This window comes from Rhinoraja longicauda, chromosome 28 (assembly GCF_053455715.1).
Source record: "Rhinoraja longicauda isolate Sanriku21f chromosome 28, sRhiLon1.1, whole genome shotgun sequence".
Classification (NCBI taxonomy): domain Eukaryota; kingdom Metazoa; phylum Chordata; class Chondrichthyes; order Rajiformes; family Arhynchobatidae; genus Rhinoraja; species Rhinoraja longicauda.
The window spans coordinates 14,116,712-14,137,517 of NC_135980.1; the positions used below are offsets into that span (position 1 = coordinate 14,116,712).

General features: G+C 37.0%; 1 protein-coding gene across 1 annotated transcript in view; it reads right to left on the reverse strand.

The window, feature by feature from the left end:
* kdm4b (lysine (K)-specific demethylase 4B) overlaps positions 1-20,806 on the reverse strand; it is a 268,277-nt gene that overhangs the window by 173,346 nt on the left and 74,125 nt on the right. Inside the window, exon 6 of the mRNA XM_078424193.1 lies at positions 7,075-7,124. Within this exon, the coding sequence (XP_078280319.1) occupies positions 7,075-7,124 (50 nt within the window). The remainder of the gene's footprint in view (positions 1-7,074; positions 7,125-20,806) is intronic.

Sequence of the window (20,806 nt, forward strand, 5' to 3'; positions counted from 1 at the left end):
AGGATGGAGAGTGGAAAGAGAGGGGGATAAAAAGGTGATGGGGTGACTCAGGGATGAGAGATGAATGCATGAACGATACAAAGATTATCAGAGTGTACAAAGATCAACCTTTGTCCTTGCCAGTTTCATTAGCTCAGCAATAGGACAGGAAAAATCCAAAATTAACTTAGAAGGGCCACAAAGCAAATACAGAGATTAGTTTTAGAGTGGAGACAATGTTCCTTTAAGAAACTGAAATTTTATACAAAAGGACATTTTAAGATAATGGACCAGGAAGGCAATTGGAAAGATCAAAGTGTGTGTTTTTGAGAGGAAAGGAAATGGCTGCTATAGAAGTTAAAGGATGCAGGTGAGGAGGCTGTCCTGGTGAGAAGCCTCAGGAATAAAGGCATAGATTATTTTCTAAATGGGGAGAGAATCCAGAAATCGGAGGTGCAAAGAGACTTGGGAATGCTGGTGCAGGATTCCCAAAAAGTCAAACTGCAGGTCGAATCAGTAGTAAAGAAAGCAAACACAATGCTCGCATTTATTTTGAGAGGCCTTCTGTACAAAAACAGGGATGTAATGCTGAGGCTCTGTAAGCTGCTGGTCAGACTGCATTTGGAATATTATGAGCAATTTTGGGCACCATATCTGAGGAAGGATGTGCTGGCTCTGGAGAGGGCCCAGAGGAGGTTTACAACAATGATCCCAGGAATGAGTAGGTTAACATATGATGAGCGCTTGACAGCACTAGGCCAATATTCGCTGGAATTTAGAAGAATAAGGGGGACCTCATTGAAACGTACAGAATTGTGAAAGGCTTGAATAGAGTGGATGTGGATAGGATGTTTCCACTAGTGGGAGAGTCTAGGACTAGAGATCATAGCCTCAGAATTAAAGAACATTCTTTTGGGAAGGAGACGAGGAGAAATTTCTTTAGTCAGTGGGTGGTGAATCTGTGGAATTCTTTGCCACAGAAGGCTGTGCAGGCAAAGTCAGTGGATACATTTAAGGCAGAGATTCTTGATCAGTACGGGTGTAGAGGTTATGGGGAGAAGGTAGGAGAATGGGGTGAGGAGGGAGAGATAGATCAGCCATGATTGAATGGCGTAGACTTGATGGGCCGAATGGCCTAATTCTGTTCCTGTCATTTATGATCTTATGATCTTCGCACAGAATGGTGCACAGCCTCTTCCAGGTCAGAAAAATATGTGTTTTCAGTTTTTATTCAGAATTTTTTTTTGTGATTAGCAAAAACAAATGATTTTTTAAGTCCCATTAGTCAAGATCCGTGGAAGTTACCAGTTTTATTCTGTAACTGATTACTAACTTGATGTCACAATGCAACATGACATGACTTTCACCTTATCAAACTTGTCAGCTAGCACACATCAACTCTGATCAATTCTGTTAGTGGAAAAGCACATTTGACGATGATGGATTTCACCATTAACAAAAATCCAATGTTGCCAATTTAAGTTACATATTTATCTCAATCACACCGGTCAGAATGAATCAAGTTCAACACCTTAGCAGCAGAAATCTTCCATTAATTTGGCTCCATAAATTTATTTTGCGGCAGGGTAAAAGAAAATTCCAACGGGGAAAAGTTATACAAGAAAAATAACATGGAAGAAAAATCTTATGACTTAACATGTCAACACAATGTTTACAGGGTCTTTTGTTGTCTTAACATAATGTTGGCGCACAGTGGAAAATGAACAAGCAAACGTCCCCTGAAAGTTAAGACCAACTCGACTTAAACCACATTTTGAATGCAATCGAAATCAGAAAGATCAATGCAATGATATCTCTTCTCAGCAGCTTGTTTCCAGCAATTTTCAACATTTGAAGTTGTCTTGAGGCTTTGAAATTAACATTGACCGCACACAACACCAAATACATCTCGGGCTGCATCAAGTTGACTGAAACGATTGGCTCTGCACTGAACCACTGAATCAGCATTCAGCAACTGCTGCCTGGTAAAATTCTAAAATTGAGTGATGGTCATCATTGCATTATGTAACTACATGGTGGATGTACTCTCCATACGAGGTCCAGCAACAAAGCCCCAACAGGCTTGCTGGGAAAATTGCCTCAACCATCCCAATAGCAACCCCAATGTTTAAACTGGGGATTCCCAGCACTGTGAAATAGCTGTGAAACAGTAAGTGCAATCAGATGATACATGTTTAGCTATTTTAATTATTTCTATAATTTGAAGTAAATCTAAAATCTGTTGTATAACGTCTAATATTTAAACCACTCTTCATAGTTTTTATATTTCTTTGAATTATGGGAAACATCCAAAAACTGTAAACAAGCCTTGACAGAAGACAAAGCTCCACCTCCATCATACAACTGCTGATGGTAGTAGCATAATGAATTCTGAAGTGTATAGACACATCCTATGTGCTCAAGTTCAAACAAATGCCTCACGCAAGGCAATGATCCCAAACATACTGCGAAAGTAACAAAGGAGTTTTTCAAAGCTAAAAAATGCTCAACTAGTGGCCAGCAACTAGTGATGTTCATGAATCACAGACTTCAAGCAGTCATTGCATGCAAAGGATATGCAACAATATACTAAACATGTCCACCATCACTTATATGATATTGCTGTGTCCCAAACATTATGGTGCCCTGAAATGGGGGACTATGTATAAACACTGCTATAATTTCTACATAGTGAAACCAAAATGTATAAGAATGGCCTTAATTAAAATCTGACAATGTGCACTTTAACCACGTCATTTTTTTCTATTACAAATCTCAAATTGTGAATTACAGAGGCAACTAAATAAATGATGTGTCTTTGTCACAAACATTATGGAGGGCACTATAAGTGCAAGCTGGGCCAAAAAAGGCCAACCAGACCCAGCTTCATTCTATTCCTTAAAAGCAAATCATTTCCTACATTTCCTACATTATTGTGTGTGAGAAAACTAATTTAAAACTGTAAAATATTTCTCATTGCACTACGTTTATTAAAGTACTATGTCAAAAATGAAATCACTTTGAACACACCAATTCTCAACATGTCTACTTTAAAAATGGACCAAGACCAAATAGGGAAATAAGTTGCCCAGAGTGAAAAACAAGTTAGTGTTAGAGGTTTCAGAGTATTAAGGTTGTGACATTTTAAAACATTTTTGGGGCATTCAGCAAAACTCATAATTCACGCCTTTCAGTTCAGTTTCCCCACAATAGCTTAGGTTAATGGGTAATTAATATGCCCACAAACAAGGAAGTATCTACATAACACAGCAATGGTACGGATGATCCGCTGCTATGAAGGGCCTTGAACTGCAAGGAAGAAAAATTGTCCAAAATTTAGTCAGTGAGATTGAATTCTCTAATTTTGAGATCTATGGGGCCCTTGCCGATGAGGAAAACATGATCGTTAGGCCCACCAGACTGAGACTGCAATGCCCAAGCCCTGAAGTGTCTGAACTGGAATGAGTTAGTTGGAGAAAGAGAGTTTAACTCCAAGTCAGGTACAAAAGCAAAACAAATGGGGGAAAGAAAGCTTTCATACAAAATGGAGGAAAGATTGTTTTAAAAATGAAAATCCCCATAACAATTAAGGAGCATTAACGAGATACAACAACCAGAACATGTAATGTCAATGCTAGAGAGGCTGTTTAGCAGTTTATACAATTTAGCATATTAAAATGGTTTTCGGATAAAAATAAGAAAACTGCAGGCACTGGAAATCTGAAAGAAAACCTGCAATGCTGGAAATGTTCAGGTCAGGCAGCATCTATGGAAATAGAGTTGATCTTTCAGTTATTTTGTTACACTTAATGGTTATTTGATTAAAATAGACACATCCCAACTATCAACGACAAATTCCAACTTTATCTAAATTTCAATGTTCGTTACAATTGAATACAGTGAAGCAGAATTTTAGGCCATCTTAAATAGTAATGCATTCAGCTATCAACATTCATTTTTTTACAGTCAGAATCACATCTGCAATGGCCAGAAATTGCTGTACAGCATGTGCATGATAAACAGATGGAACCATCAGAATCAACATTTTTTTATTAAACTATAAATGAAATAAATATTCTACTATTTAGAAGTGAATATATTTTAAGTAAATGAGATGCAAAAAAGGATATTATTTTTGATGACACCGGATCATTTCTGCTCATGTTTAAAGAGGACATTCAAAACCAATTATAAAAAAATTACAGGGAACGTCATGATATTTCATACTTAATCTTTGACATAGTGAATCAGTATAGATTCAATTGTGGAAAGAGCATTAACTGTGATGTACAGATGATGGGACCAAAAGCATAATGACTAGACTTCTGGAAGCCTACGTCAATGGCTGACAAAATAATAACTGAAGAATATTGTCCATTTTTTCCCCTACATAGATAACTTTGCACCTCCAGTGTTAAGTGCAAAGTATTATAAGTGAAACATAGACAAATAGAACACATTTAAAGCCAGAGCAGCCCAAACCTAGGCTTAGCAGTCAGTTTTTTAAAAAAAATTGCAATAAATAATATTCACACTTATTTCCAGGCATCTGTTTTGATTCTTAATTTTTTTGAATTTTCAGAACTGTGTAAAATTTAAGCATCAATCAAGCTAGTTTTACTACAGTTTAAATACCTGCTGCAACATGAACACTTATCAATATATACCAATAAAAAATGCATGCTGCCTTGCCAAATGTCAACATAATAAATTTATAGAGTGAAATCTTGATCATTTTAGCAATCCATTGGAAAATTGGAAATTATAGATTGCTTATGGATAGTTACTATTCAGCGGCTGACCTTGATTGGTGAAAGAAAATAGGAAGAACATTCCCTAACAAAATTACATAATCTTCTTAAGCCGCTGAGATCCTTCTGAGAAATAACATTCTTCATTAGGTGGTCCCAGGATGTGAAGCCAATAACAATAAAGTGAAATTTCCCAGTCAGGATGTTATCAATTTAGAAGGGAAAATTCTATTAACCTGGGCAGATGCAATTTAAAGATGCTTCGAACATAAAGTTGTTGCATCAGTAAGAATTGACAATGTAAATAGGTGTGTCTCTTTCTCCCAGAATGATTCCAAGATGGGCTGAAGTAAATTGAAAATTGAATGCTCAACAATTTAGCAGGCATTCATTTTGATTATGAAGTACTGCAGAGTATATTCAAATAGTTTAACTTACACTGCTCCCTCAATAAATAACACCAAAAGGTACACATAAATGCCATGCTTGGCTACAAATCATTCCATTATAAATGCTTCGATATTTCAACACAATTATAATATAAATATGTATTTATTTTTGTTTCTTCGCACAGTCATTCTAGCTCATGAAGATGTTTTTAAAATGAATTCCAACACGATGTTAAGAATACATTTCCAGCAATTAATTGGAATGACATGATTCTGCTAAAGGATGCTTATTCAACATAACCTGCAATGTTTTCCAATACACTTTTAAGACTTTTAAATTACATCGGCCACAATAACTGCCTACTACCACTTTCCTTTTAATGCTATTAGCAATCTGTTTAAATGCTATCAATAATACAACCCACCCCATTGAATGACTAGACAGATAATGTGGTATGTAATCATTTTTCTGTAAAGCATAATGTTTTGCTCAGTCACTTGGCAAAAGGATTGGAACTTTGCCATTAATGTTCTGCATTGATCATAGAAAATCTGAAAAAATCAAAACCTTGAATCTGTAGTTAATAATTGCACTAAATTTATTTAAAAGGTGAAAGTGAAAAAAGTAAGCTGTCAGCTGTATTATTTGATTAATTCAATGCTGTCTCCCAAGTCTTGTCGCTAAATGAAGAATCATTTGTGGAGATCAGAAAAATATCTACAGAATCTCAGGTTCCTACCAAACTAACATCCGCATCCAATTACATTTATAGTCATTCTTTTCAGACCAGTATTTATATATCTCAAGTAGAACTTTAAAGAACCTAGACACTTTCATGACCTTAGGACATGTTTTCCTACCAAATACTCCAAAGTTAAGGCTCATCCAGAAAACTGCATATATTATTAATGCATATATGTTGATATCCAAGAATTATATAGACTTTTCACACAAGATTAACTGTTGAATGTACATGCTGAGATCCACATGCAGATGTATTAACACATTTTTAACCAGACATGTATGCGTTCATGATATACCATTACAATGGCTGTCAGCAATATTGGCATTCGTGTGACATTTCTCCACTATATTAATACCATTAAATTATTTCTTTAAAACTGGTTGATGCCCCAGTTAAGGACAGAAGCATATCACGTAAATGAGTTAATTATTCTTTTGTTGATATATTCCTTTGTCGCTGTAGGTTTTTGTAAACCGTGATAGTTTAAATGTGATACTAAAGATTGCAAATACTCCGGCATGAAAGAGTAGAGATGGGTGAAAGAATAAAAACTGTTTTCTCCTAAAAATATACAAACTTTGCCATGAGGAAAGTCAGCTACTGTTAAGTACATATAGTTCCAGTTTTAAAAATTATTCTTTGTGGTTAAAGTAGGAAGTGTATCAGTTAGGAAATTAAAACTTTATTTTGTATGGTAGCATTAGCTGAAAACAACCAGTGCAATAAAATAATACCGGATGTTTTCCAAAAAGGTTTTAACTCTCTACCTTAAGCAGCACTTCCTGCAACAATAACGTGAGAATTTAATTGATGCTATCAATAAAACTGGTGTTTAAGATTACCAGAATATTGCTGATATGTACAGCACATGTCAAGTTATACCCATGTCAAGCACTAGAATGGGTATAAAAATGTGCATTGATCTCATCACAAGCAAATGCTAAGACCAGGTTTTCATAAAAATATGGCTGTATAAAAATTATATCAAATATTTCAACCATTGCAGCTGTAAGTACAAGCACATGAAAATAACTGATATGTATGTATATTTTATAAACTTACCTTGGTTATTAATTCCTGCTCCTTACAGTACCATGGTCCATTATTGCTATGCCTGTTTTATTTGGCTTTTTGAGCGCTTCCAGGATCAAAATCCAAGTAATGAAATGAGTGCAGAAAGATTATTTGCTGATATTTGTGCTTGCTTACCTTTTGCGAGCCGTTCTAGCCTTTTCCCATGTTCTGGTGGTATTGCATACCTACAATAAATTGAAAAATATTAAATTAGCCAATTTAAATTATGGTACAATTTTTAAATACGTTGCAGTTCAATTGTTTTGGTAATGAGGAATTCGTTTTTCAAACAGAGATTGACATTTGACTGCGACCCTGAATGATTTAGGCAAATTTCACTATTTTTTTTAATTATCAGATTTGCTGTACAAGTTGAAAATGGATCCTCTGTGGTCTTCTGAATATATCCTGGGACTTTGTCCATTCTCTCCAGGTCATAGTTGTCCATAACCAGTGAAACAATTTCTTTGAATGCAGACACCAGTACAACATATTTAAGACAATACACCGATTAAATCAAAGATAACTTAAAAAGCTAATGTTTGAGTTGATGTTTTTCTAAATTGAAGGCAGTACTATGCAGCCGGCTATAGTTCCACTTGTGCAGCTGTCAACTGAACTTGGTATTTACCAAAAGAGTTCACTCTGGACCATTCCCAGAAACCTATTGTGCCCCACGCCCCACCAATCCAAGAGGTTCTGGGGTTTTTATAGATACTTCTTACAATGCCCAAGTAGCTAGACAAAAAATGCTGGAGTAACTCAGTGGGACAGGGACGTTTCAGGCTGAGACCCTTCTTCAGACAGTCAGGAGAGAGGTAAACGAGAGGTATGGAAAGGTGCAGAACAGATCTGATGACTAAGCCCACAATGGTCCATTGTTGGCTGTGAAGAGGAACTCAGCAGATCAGATAGCATCTATGGCGGAACAGCAATGGTTGATTTTTCAGGTCCACCCTCTAATGCAAGATTTTGACCTGAAACATCAACAATTTCTGTCCCCACAGATACTGCTTGACCCACTGACTTCGTCCAGAAGTTTGTTTTTTGCTGTGCATTATAACATGTGGCATGAAAAGTGCTGCCATGAATCTTCAAGAATCTCCACAGTTGATCGGACATTACATTAAGCATACTTTTAACATAGCATTTAAACTGAATAGGTCATGGCTTACACAGAAAGATAATAAACATCTCCACTTGCAAAGCTGAATTATAAGGCACAACTCACAAGTTGGTCACTGAACTTCAATTCTAGAGATACTGATTATTGCTTGCCTGTAGCTGTCACATAGTCACTACATAATGCATTAGTTTCATGAGTGCAAAAAAAGGTTGAAAGTTGTACAACACATTTCAAGTGGAATTGACAATTGCCCTTCAATTTGAATCCTGGCCAGAGAACCATTTCACTCTTAAGTGATTTCATTCTTCAACAGCTTCTGTAAACTAGTCAGATACAAAAAAAAATTGCTAATCCTTTGCAAAAAAAATTAATACCAAAAAAATACTTTTCAAAACATACAAACTACGAGGTTACACTCAGTATTTATCAGAACAATGTCAAATAAAATAACTGGCTTTAAAAGAGAATGGAAAAATCTGTCCTTTTGAAAAATTGTATGCTTAATAGGTTACAATCAATCATTTGTGATGGCATGATTGTAACACTTGAATTAGGTTTAAGATCCAAGGATCCAACTATAGGTGAGAAACATTTTTTCCCTGGTTCCACTTGAAGTCCCAACACAAAAGTTTCCATTTGTTATTGTCCAATGATTAAAAGACCTCATGGAGAGAAACCCAAAGTGGTTAATCCCAGAACTGGTTTTGGCATCACTTTATTTTAAACTAATCCTTTATCACTCCAAAATAAAGTTTTACCAGTCAGCCTCTGGGTAAAGCAGCTGAATTTTGTGAAGTAAATGTCCGGAGCCAGCTAAGGAAGCACCAATCTCTTACCTAAACAACTGTCAGTATAAGGGAAGTGGAATTGCAGATTGTAATAAACCCAAATACCATCAGGCTTATCCCCTCAGGAGCCATAACTACTCTGAATGCATATAAATGATGCTTTGCATTAAAAACACTAAACTTCTGCCTCAAAAATACAATATTTCTGCTTTTGTATGTGATTCATAATTAAATGAATTTGAAATTCAGTTGAAATAAAATGAAAAAGAATAACAATAGGAATAAACAAGAGTCAAGATTGTTTTACTGTCATATGTCCCAGGTAGAACAATTAAATTCTTACTTGCTGCAGCACAACAGAACATGTAAACATAGTACACTGCAAACAAGATTCATTTAATGAAAAAAAACTTACCAAGATCAAAATGTCAGCTGAAAGAGATTCTGAAGGATGTTATATGGAAAATACCTACTTACAATTCACCATTCCATGAATAGTTCTCAATATCATTCCCTTGCGGAAAATCCACTAATAAGTCAAAATATGCCATTGTGATGGATGTCAGTTCCCAATAACCAGAATGCTACTTTCAGACAAATATCAAGTAACGTGGTGCTTTTCAGAAAAGCTTGTAACAATATGCAGTTCAATGCGTATGACATGACCTATGACCTCTTAATCCAAATTTCAGAACACACATGCTGTGGTAGTCTAAAAACTGCACTGATTGTTCATTAAAAATGACAGAATAGCAATTATCAATGAATATTTTAGCAGCATGATTATTTCTATTGATGCTTTGAATTGAATTGAGGCAGTTCACTTTTTTCCCCTAATAACCATAGACCTGAACGAAAATCTGTAAGAGAGCTTGTTGGTGGAATCCCAGCTACCTATCCACCGCAAACCTTTGATTTACAGTCTTCAGTGATGATGCAATACCATGACAGACTGAGATGATTGGGATGACACATACACTCCTTCGTACCTTGAAGCAGGCATCAGTTCAGTTAGACGAATTCCAATCTCATGTTCAACTTAAGATGGACCTTAAAAATATTCAGCTTGGCCAAACTAGCCAGTTCGATACGTTAACTTCCAGTGATTGAAGTACAGAACACCCAAGTTCCTCTAAAACTTCAACACCTTTGCTCCCTCACCATTTCAAAATGTTTTACCTTTCTTATTTTTAATGCAAAGTAGATTTTTTCCCCCAAAATAAACCTTATTCAGAATATATAAAAAAACAAAAAATGTGCAAAAACTCTTCATACATTCTATATGAAATCTATAAATTCAAGTGTCATATTCAGTTGTGTTCCATTGACTATTCACATAGCCTGCCTACATCCCCTGAAGCAAGCCCATAACCAATCCTCAATCCAATGCAGTATTTTCCCCGTAACACATGCATTCAAATTTTGTTTAAGCAAATTGTGTGATGCCTAATTAAAGGCTGCTACATCTTTCAGCCGAATCATTTTGAAAAAAATGAATTTATTTGGTTAGCTTAATCCAGAACTCAAATTAGGGTGATGCAGATTAATCAATTATTCAAATATAAATGTGGACTTATGTTCATAAATGTACATTTTAAGAATGAAGTTAAATTTTAAAAGTGCTCATTTGTGTCATAATCTTAGACAATCGGGCAAACACAAAATATGGCCATCAATAAACAAAAATATACTACTTCCAGGTTGGTTAGTACAAACCAAACTTGAAGTAATCAAAACAAAATAAAATTGCCATGAATTTGCATGAAAAGGGATTTACAATTTTATTTTGGACTACAATCACCATGTACTCACCAGCTTAAAGTGAGCTGAATTAATAAAATGTTACGAACAAATATATAGTCTTGTCTTGCCTACTTTCAGGTTTGGGGTAAATAAAACATGACATACTGACACCTTCTGGAAGCAGAGAGATCTTCACGCAGAACAAAAAAAAGAATATGGTGCACTTACTCTGACAGGAGAAAAATGAGTTGTAGTAGAGAGAGCAGGCACATGAAAGTAAGAACGTGGCACAAGATCAAATGTGCCAGAAACAAAAAGGCAAAGAATATCCTAGAACATAAAAGGTTTGAGGGCAAAACAGAGAGCACAATAGGACAAGCATGATCTTTTTTTCCCAGACGCTGCTGCAGGATCATGAAGATGAACCGATGCAGATATCAAGACCAGCAAGACCAACTACTGGAAAGCAGAAACCCGATATCTGCTTTTGTGACACAAAACACTACCCAATGTTTCAGGTTACACATCCTTTATTGTGATTTATCTTCAACACAAACTAGTATCTTCTACTTTTTCAAGATGTAACTGACACTAATTACCTTTGCGTTAATTTACCTTTTATGATTATATATTAATATACTCAAGTTACAACAGTGACTACATTTCAAAGGTACTTCAATGGCTCGAAATAGCCATAATACATACAATGTAACTGTAAGCCTTTATTTAAGTCTTTATGAAATCATTCTCCACCATTACAATTTCTAATATGTGACAAAAAAACAAGAATATTATTCATTAAAGTTAACTATGAGTTTCTGTGCCGATATACTGACATGTCCAACTTGTCTTTGGATTTTTGTGATCTAAAATGAGTATTAAATAAAATCTAGACAGTTCAAATATGTATTCTCTTAATTAAAGCCAATGAGCCAAAATAGAATTGTTATTTGCAGACTGCTCGACTTGCATACGGACATTAAACATTAACATACTACATAACTATAAAGCCAACTAATAGATATGTCAAACCATCCTGCAATCTTCCTCTCTCCCAAGAGTTATTTCCTGAACATAAAAGTCTTGCATCAAAAATTCGACAGATACGCCATAAAAAGCATTTTATAGTGATGCATCAAAGCATGGTTTGGGAACAGCTACATCCAAGACCACAAGAAAATACAGAGAAATTGTGGACGCAACTTAGACCATCATGCAAACCAATTTCTGTTCGATTGACCCCATCTACCCTTCATGCTGCCTCGACAAGGCCACCTGCATAATCAAGGACATCTCACCCTAGTCAATCCCTCCTTTCCCCTCACCCATCAGGCAAGAGGTACAAAGTGGAAATGCATACCTCCAGATTCAAGGACAGTTTCGTCCCAGCTGTCATCAGGCAACTGAACCATGCTATCACCAACTAGAGAGTGATCCTAACCTACCTCCTACCTCATTGGAGACCATCGGACCATCTTTAATCGAGCTTTACTGGACATTAGCTGCACCAAACGTCATTCCCTTTATCCTGTACAGTACACTGTAGACTAGTTGATTGTAACCATCTGTAGTCTTTTGCTGACTGGATAACACACAAAAAATGCTTTTCAAAGTACCTCTGTACACGTAATAATAATAATAAACTACACTAAACTAAAGAAAGATCAACCCTGATATTCACTGCCAATTTGAGATCACCATTTCAGTATCACTCAGAGCAGTAAAAAAAAGGCTCCCTTTTTAGCTGAACACTCAAATAAAGCCTAGGCAATCTAATTGGGAGGAATAACCTTCCTGGGAAAAGAGTTTCATGTGGATGAAAAAATTATCCTTCTCACCAATAAAATATTATGAAGCCATTTACAAGCTTGGATGTAAACCTGTAGAAGGACTTTTGTAGGAAGGAATAGCAGATGCTGGTTTAAACCGATTACACAAAAAACTGGAGTAACGCAACAGGTCGGGCAGCATCTCTGGAGAAAAGGAATGAGAGATGTTTTGGGTCGAGGCCCTCTGCAGATTGAGAGTCAGGGGAAAGAGTAATAAGAGAGAAAGATATAGAGCAAATGAATGAAAGATATGCAATAAACTGATGACAATCAAGGTAACAGTCCATTGTTGGCTAAGGGTTAGGTGATAATGAGTTATATATAGACAATAAAGCTCATCAGAACGACTATGAAACTAGTACGATGACTAGGGTGGGGAGGGATGGAGAGAGAGGGAGAATGCAAGTGTTACTTGAAGTGAGAAAAATCAATATTCAAACTGCTGGGTTGTAAGCTGCCCAACCAAAATCAGAGGTGCTGTTCCTCCAATTTGCGCACAGTCTCAATGGAAGAAGCCCAGGACAGAAAGGTCAGTTTGGGAGTGGGAAGGGCAGTTAAAGTGTTTGGCAACCGGGAGATCATGTGGACCAAAGCAGACAGAGCGACTTACACTAGACGCTCCCCACCTTCATTAAATAAAGCTGCCACTGCCACTGAATGGCAAGAAAAGGTCGAATGACAGGCACTCACCTCTTCAGCAATCTGGAAGCAGAGATAATGGACAATGATATTCAGGCTTATGACACTTGCAATTCCCACTGACTGCATTAATCTTATCTTTACAACTTGCAATTACAATTTGTAATTAACATAATGCTGTATTGTAGAAATGGATTATTGCATCAATCACAAAAGCCCAGGAACAATAAATTAGTTTTCCTTCCAATCCATCAAGTTCTTTCAAAATCAAACATAACTTACTTCATTTCAAATATTGTAAGTAATACAAATCCATCAAAGAGGCTTTATACATTTAAGTTTTTTTAATAACTATCATTCTTAACCTTTTTAATACCTTAATCGCTAAAGTACAAGCAGCAGTCACAAAGGTTAATTCCTATCAACCACCCACCATCCCTCCCAACCACCATTAATTTTTACTAAGAGTTTAAGAGATTCATTACTCACTGAGAAATGATTCTAGTCAGGTTGTGTATCAATGTCACCATCAGTATTCCAAACAACTTCATCTTACCCAACACAAAATTACCTCAACATACAGAAGGAAAAGAAGTCGAATAGACGTAGTTCTCACACTACCATTCTCGCCGTTATTGAAATTTGATTCCAAACCTCGTTATATTCACTAAACACATGGACAAAGGGATGACATGATCACAACAGCCTAATAATGTTTGCTGACATTGTTTTTTATTTATTTACTGCCACTCAGATTCCAGTAACTGGTGTCCATGACCCAGTCTTCTACCTTTACAATATCAAATCATTACTTCATAGAAAATTGTGGCTTAATGATTTGCTATCAGAATGAGGAAATCACATTTGTCCAAGTTCCCAGAGCTTACCTAGAAATATTAGCTTCTCAGAATCGCTTCATCACACAAATCAAACACCAATGCAAAATCAAACCATCCTGTATGTTGAACCCAGCTGAAACAAGCAGCTAGAAAACCCATTCTCAATGCTTCAAAACGACACATGCAATACATGTTTGTGAAACATTCAATGGGAACAGAAATCTCCAGGTGAGCAGTATTTAAGAAATAGAACAAGAAAGGCCGGGGGAGGGGGGGGGGGGGGAGAATCAAATATGTACAAAAAGATGATGTACTGGGAAATGTACAGCATGACCAGTAACATGCACATCAGCATTTTCTGATGTTACATGCTACCCAACCAGCTGAGTCGTTTCAGCATATTTTGATTTTGGTTTGAATTTCCAGCTGCTTGACTATTTTGCTTTATTTTCAAGAACAAAATTAGACATGGCCGTGCCATTTGACAGCAGTTAAATCTTTCTCATTAAGCAACATAAATTCTACTACTGAGGAAATCGTACTGCAGTTAGCAGAAGAATATAGATTTCTTTTTCACTGTTTGCCCAGAAATTGAATAGTTATCTTCATTAGAGACAGGTACAAAGAAGAATTGAATAAATACATCCAATCAGATTTCAAAGTAATATCGGCAGCAAGGAATACTGCACCTTCATTTGGAGTTTATGTGCATGGCAAATAAAGCACTTTCAAAGTAATTAATCACATGTAGGAGGACCTCAAGTTTTTTTTAACATGTATAGATATATAAAACAAAGCAAGTCATCGAGGCATTGTAAGGAGATATATAATATATATATATATATATATATATACATATACACACACACACACTTACACACAATGCCTCGATGACTAGCTTTGCTTTGATACCATGAAAGAAGAAACAAAAACATTTTCATCCACACCAGTTGTACTGCTAATGGATACAATCACCAGTTCTTGAGATTGTATTTTATGGTCTCAACATTAAAAGGAGGGGGAAATAAAACAGCTCACAAATAAATCTATTCAGTTAACTTGCAAATTGCTTTTAAGCAAGCGGCAAAAAGGAAATAGCCAGTCTGTGCACTGGGACATCAAGGAGAACATGACAGGTGTAAAATTACACTTGTAACACTTGTGTGCGTATCTGCGCAAAAGTCTCTAAATCTCTTTCAACACAGTCACAATGTACCCAAAACTAGATTTGACAACCGACATTTGAAAAAGAGCTGAACATGTAAGCAATAAAGCCATTTTAAATAGCTGTTAATAATTTAATAATGGATAACAACTGATTCTATTGACTGGAGAGTTTGCAGAGTTTATCTAATCATTCATTCAGTGTAAAGAAAAGGATTTATTTTGCCAATTCTCCCTGTCAGATAACCCATGTTGAAATGCAATTACAAGGCAATGGCACTTCTCCAAATGATTTCTCTGTACTTTTTGGGCATCAGCAAGCTGTTTAATAAACAAAAGATAGACACAAAAAGCTGGAGTAACTAAGCGGGACAGGCAGCATCTTTGGAGAGAAGGAAAGGGTGACGTTTTGGTTCGAGACCCTTCTTCAGTCTAATAAACAATACCAGAGACTTTATTCCAGACACAAAAATGGAATTCATCCCTCCCTTTACATTCAGCCTGAAAGGGAAGGTATAAGCATAGTTTTATGGCATTGTATGCTCACCAGAGATTGCTGCTTCAGAATGTCCAGATAGTTCTTTCTAAGACATGTCCGATTATTTACCACGCTCTGGGAACCAATCCAGAGTTTGGTAAAAGGGGATTGGGAACTCATATATTTATCCCAAATTCCCGAGTTCCTGAAATGCTTTTCGTATGACTATGCCATTTTCAAATTCTTAATGCATACCATATGACAAGCCTCCTTTCAAATTCTTTCTAAAACAGGTATTTGAAATCACAAGTTTTATTACTAAAACAATTCATTTTTAATGGTCAGTCGTCTTCCAAACTGAAGGCCAATGCAAAGCACCCGTTTAATATTGCTGCTAAGTCCAATGAACAGTTCTGTTCCTAACAACTGGAAAATCTTTTCTCATTAATGGATCCACATCTCTATCAGGCTTTCAGCTGAATTAGTTCTTTTCTTGAGCTGTTCCTGGTCCTCAGATCGGTTTGTTTGAGCATTAGCCGTATCTGGAGATTAGTTTCCTTCATTATAACAGTGTTCATACATCAAAAATACAGAAGTGGTCTTGAAGCACTTTTGAAAATTACAACACATGTTTTAGTAATGCAAGTTCTTTTTCCATGGATCCTCTAAGAACATCAAAAGGGACAGTTCAAGTGCTGAACCCCATATCACCACAGAATGCTACCAAGCATAAAGTTTTTGATGATTACTGAAATGGTGACCAAAGTAGGGTGGCACGGCGGCACAGCGGTAGAGTTGCTGCCTTACGGCGCTTGCAGTACCGGAGACCCCGGTTCGATCCCGACTACAGGTGCTGTCTGTATGGAGTTTGTACGTTCTCCCTGTGACCCCGTGGGTTTTCTCCGAGATCTTCGGCTTCCACTCCCACTCCAAAGAAATATTGGTTTGTAGGTAAATTGGCTTGGTATTAGTGTAAATTGTCCCGTGTGTGTAGGATAGTGTTAATGTGTGGGGATCGCTGGTCGGTGTTGACTCTGTGGGCCGAAGGGCCAGTTTCCACGCTGTATCACTAAACTAAACTAAAACTAAACTAAAGTATGCTCAGAACAAGCGTGCAAGCAAATGACCCGAACAAGCAAGAATGGTGATTGAAACACCCACACCTCTCGATCACCACATCTAGTAGAATAGATGAGATCTGCCCTCTTGATAAAGGTTGCTGCAGTGAGTACAAAGGGGTAAGGAAAATATATTCTCACTGCAGAGAGAGAACCCACATTTCTTCAGTCTTTTCAGATAATGTAAACCTCTAGCTTTAAGATCAACCTTACAAATCAATTTTGCGCTGCCCTAGCTTCCTTGAGAGTTTTTTAGCAACTGGAATAACATAATCAGATTCGGTAAAAGGATGGTCTGAACTTTTACACAAGTTATTTATAACTTTTCAATATTTCAGTTTTATTCCTCTGGAAGTAAAAGTTCACTGTTTTATTTTCATTGTCAGGAACGTTAACTTATTTACATAAAATGAAAAGTCGCTCCTCTGCAAGTTTTCGCAATCTTTCTCAAACACACTTTTAATCCTAATACATCCCAAAAAATAATGGCAGTAAAATTGAAATAGTTTCTGAAATGGAATCATTTAAAGCAGTACTTTCTACTGCTTAATGTTAAGCTGAAATACTGGCTAAGATGATTAAATCCGACAGGTTTTCAGGAAGAGAAATCACTTTCCTCATTAAAAAAAGTTTATTAAACCCTCCCGGGGTAAATCAGCTTTAGTTTTGGCAAATCTACAGACACACAACCAGGCAAAAACATCCAGCTATGCTTTCTCTTACTGCTATACGCAATATGCAATGAAATACACGAATGCTTTGCACAAGTTAGACACATGAAATTATTGAGATCGGATACATTCCCTAAGAAAGGATTTAGTGCAAGTTTATCTTACAATAGTTGATCAATGAAGTAGAGATACATTTTAACCTCACAAGTGTTTTCACATGTATTGTGGCAATAAATATCATATCATATCATATCATATCATATATATACAGCCGGAAACAGGCCTTTTCGGCCCACCAAGTCCGTGCCGCCCAGCGATCCCCGTACATTAACACTATCCTACACCCACTAGGGACAATTTTTACATTTTACCCAGCCAATTAACCTACATACCTGTACGTCTTTGGAGTGTGGGAGGAAACCGAAGATCTCGGAGAAAACCCACGCAGGTCACGGGGAGAACGAACAAACTCCTTACAGTGCAGCACCCGTAGTCAGGATCGAACCTGAGTCTCCGGCGCTGCATTCGCTGTAAAGCAGCAACTCTACCGCTGCGCTACCGTGCCGCCCATGGACAGCATTAGTTCATAGCAGCTGCTGCACCTCCTCGTGGCTCAGTCCAGGCTTTCCAAGTCAATGCTATGTTTAAATCTGGCACCAAATAAAGACTGTCTTCCTTCCATACGGATAAAAATATATAAAATTATGAGAGGCATAGATAACAGACAGTTAGAATCCTTTTTGCAGAATGGAAAAATCAAATATTAGAGGGCATAGTTTTAAGATGAGGGGCAAAGTGCTGGGCAAAACTAATGACATCCCCAACCTTTTCCAGTTCTGCTGTAAATTCCTTGGCTTGAAACACAATGGTTCTCTCTGCATAAATGTTGGCTGACCAGCTGAGTATTTCCAGTAATTTGTTTTTATTTATGCCATTTCTCTCATGAAGAATTTTGAAACCTGTATGTTGACAATTAAATATTTTAAGCATCTTGACCAGAACCAGTAGGTATCAGAAAGTGAACAAGACCACCAAACAAAAATTTGGAAAAAAATCCACTAAAGAGAAAGTAACTATAAGGGTCTTATTTTTTCTACATTAAATACAGCAAACCCTCACAATTGCTGTAGTTGCGAGGGTTTGCTGCATTCGTGGATTTTGGTTATAGTGGACCGAGGCACCCGCTGCACTGCTGTTCCCCCCCCCCACTTACGCCAGTTGCTCAATGAGCTGGCATCACATGACATGCCTCCGGCTGGGGGAGCGGGGAGAGTGAGCAGCATGAAGTCGGCGTGAGTACCTGGCCCGTCCCTGGTGCACCATGTGTGGGGCCGGGGCCTCTGCGGCTCCCTGGCCTGTAAATTCCCACTTGTTTAACCCCCCTCAATGCCATGTTGCCACGGCCTTGGGTTAAACTTTACCTCCCCTCACAGGGTTACAGCTGACAATCAACAGTAACGGACACCATCGTCTCCCCTCCCCCCCCTCCCATTGTCTGTTATTGTGGGGGTTTATTGTTAGTTAGTAGTCCGAACACACAAAATTATTAGAATATCATACCAAAGAAAGAAATCACTGACAATTGCTAGGTATTCTGATAAACCACCCTCCCACGCCCCTCTTACTAAAAAAAAAAAACCCTTCTATTTCATTTGCAAATAATATAAATTAAAAGAAAAAAAGGCACTGAAAGCCCAAACATTTTTACAACAACCTCACAATTTTCCATGGCCCAGCTTAGTTATTTGTGCCTTGTTCCTTTAATGTCTTCTTCAGTGATTACCTTTATATAATTTACCATTCTCATTAAGATGCAGGGCATATGCATCTCTTTTGTTTTGCTTCCTATCTTTCCCTAACTCCATTAACATGCACTTTAACCGGTATTTCTCTTTTGTAATGCTAGCTGGTTTTAAGCTATTTCCAGACGTCTCTTCATTTAAGCGAGATCTTATGGTCAGAGATTTACAGCATGGAAACAGACCATTCAGCCCACCACATCCATGCCAACATGTCCACACTAATCACCTTTTTCATCATCTACCTAATATCGTTTTATGCATTTATAATTTTTGCATTAACAAATCATCTAGAGTTCCTTTCATCCTTCTTCAAAATAAATTCTGAAAGTTTTCCATGTGTGAAACAGTGTTTCTCTTTGCATCAAATTTCTAAATTAATTTTTGCCAAAAATTGCTCTAGGCATTAATAGCATTTAAGTGGGAGAAAAGGGAAAATATACTGACCATGTCTCCAGCCTAACAATTTTGTCTTATATAAATTGTGGGTTCAATTAGGCATCTTCCAATTAAACATTAAAGATTTCAAAGATGGTAAAGATTTAATTAGTCACTTTGCATTAAATAGACACAGATGCACATCAGATCCAAATGAACTGAACTTCAGTTCTGTTAGTCAAAGATTATAATCTTGTACTTGATAAGAGCCCTTTGAAGGGCTTTTCTAACCAAGTCAGGTACATCAGAAGTCAATTTCACAGTGGCTGCACAGAGGTTGTACAAACAGCCGATGTGTATTTTAACATGCTATAATTACCCAAAACTGAAGACAAGGAATTTAAAATGCATAATTTCTTGCTCATACTGAAAGTTCATCCATGTGAATAAACTCATTCTGATGACTGCTGACATGCATAAAATGCCATCATTGCAAATTGAAAGTCAAAGCACATTCCAGCAATGACTGAGCTGGAGTGTTTTATTTATGGTAAAATTAAGACAGCTTGGGCTCTCCAAAAGATCTTGCTCATGCAACTTGTCATTAAACTGAAGTTAATGACCACCCAGCTTAGTCAGTCCTCTTTTTTACTTTTAAGTCTCCAACTTCCATTCTACCAGCACAAGAAAGAAACAATCCAGAAGAGTCTCGACCCATAATGTCACCCATTCCTCTCCAGAGAAGCTGCCTGTCGCACTGAGTTACTACAGCTTTTTGTGTTTATCTTCCATAAAAATAATCATATGTATTCTTCCATACAACAACAATGCATTACCATCAGATGGATTGTAATCATCTCTACACTTTTCAGTCCAAACCTCTGAGGTCTTGACAGATTGTTCATCACCATCAAGATGGTATCAAATCTTGGTGATCCAAACAACTAACATTTACCAAGGCAGCAAGGTCCCATAGTTAATGCTCAGTCACAGCAGTGGCTTCTTGTTAGAGTGCTTTGTTTACGGTAAACTTAAGAGGGCCTTGCTTACATTACTGGGCTGACTTAGTAATTTCTTTGGTCTATTGAATCCATCCTGTTCTCTATCTTTCTTTTCTTTTCCTTCCTTAAACTTTACCAATGATTTGAGTTCTGTGTTCTATTATTTTGCCCGGACCATTTACTTGCTCAGAAATGATGGTTCCTGCATGAACATCATGGCCTCAAGGGAACAATTACAGTTTATCTAGCCTTGGACTAAATGAATTTGGAGCCAGCTTTAAAAACACAAAACTT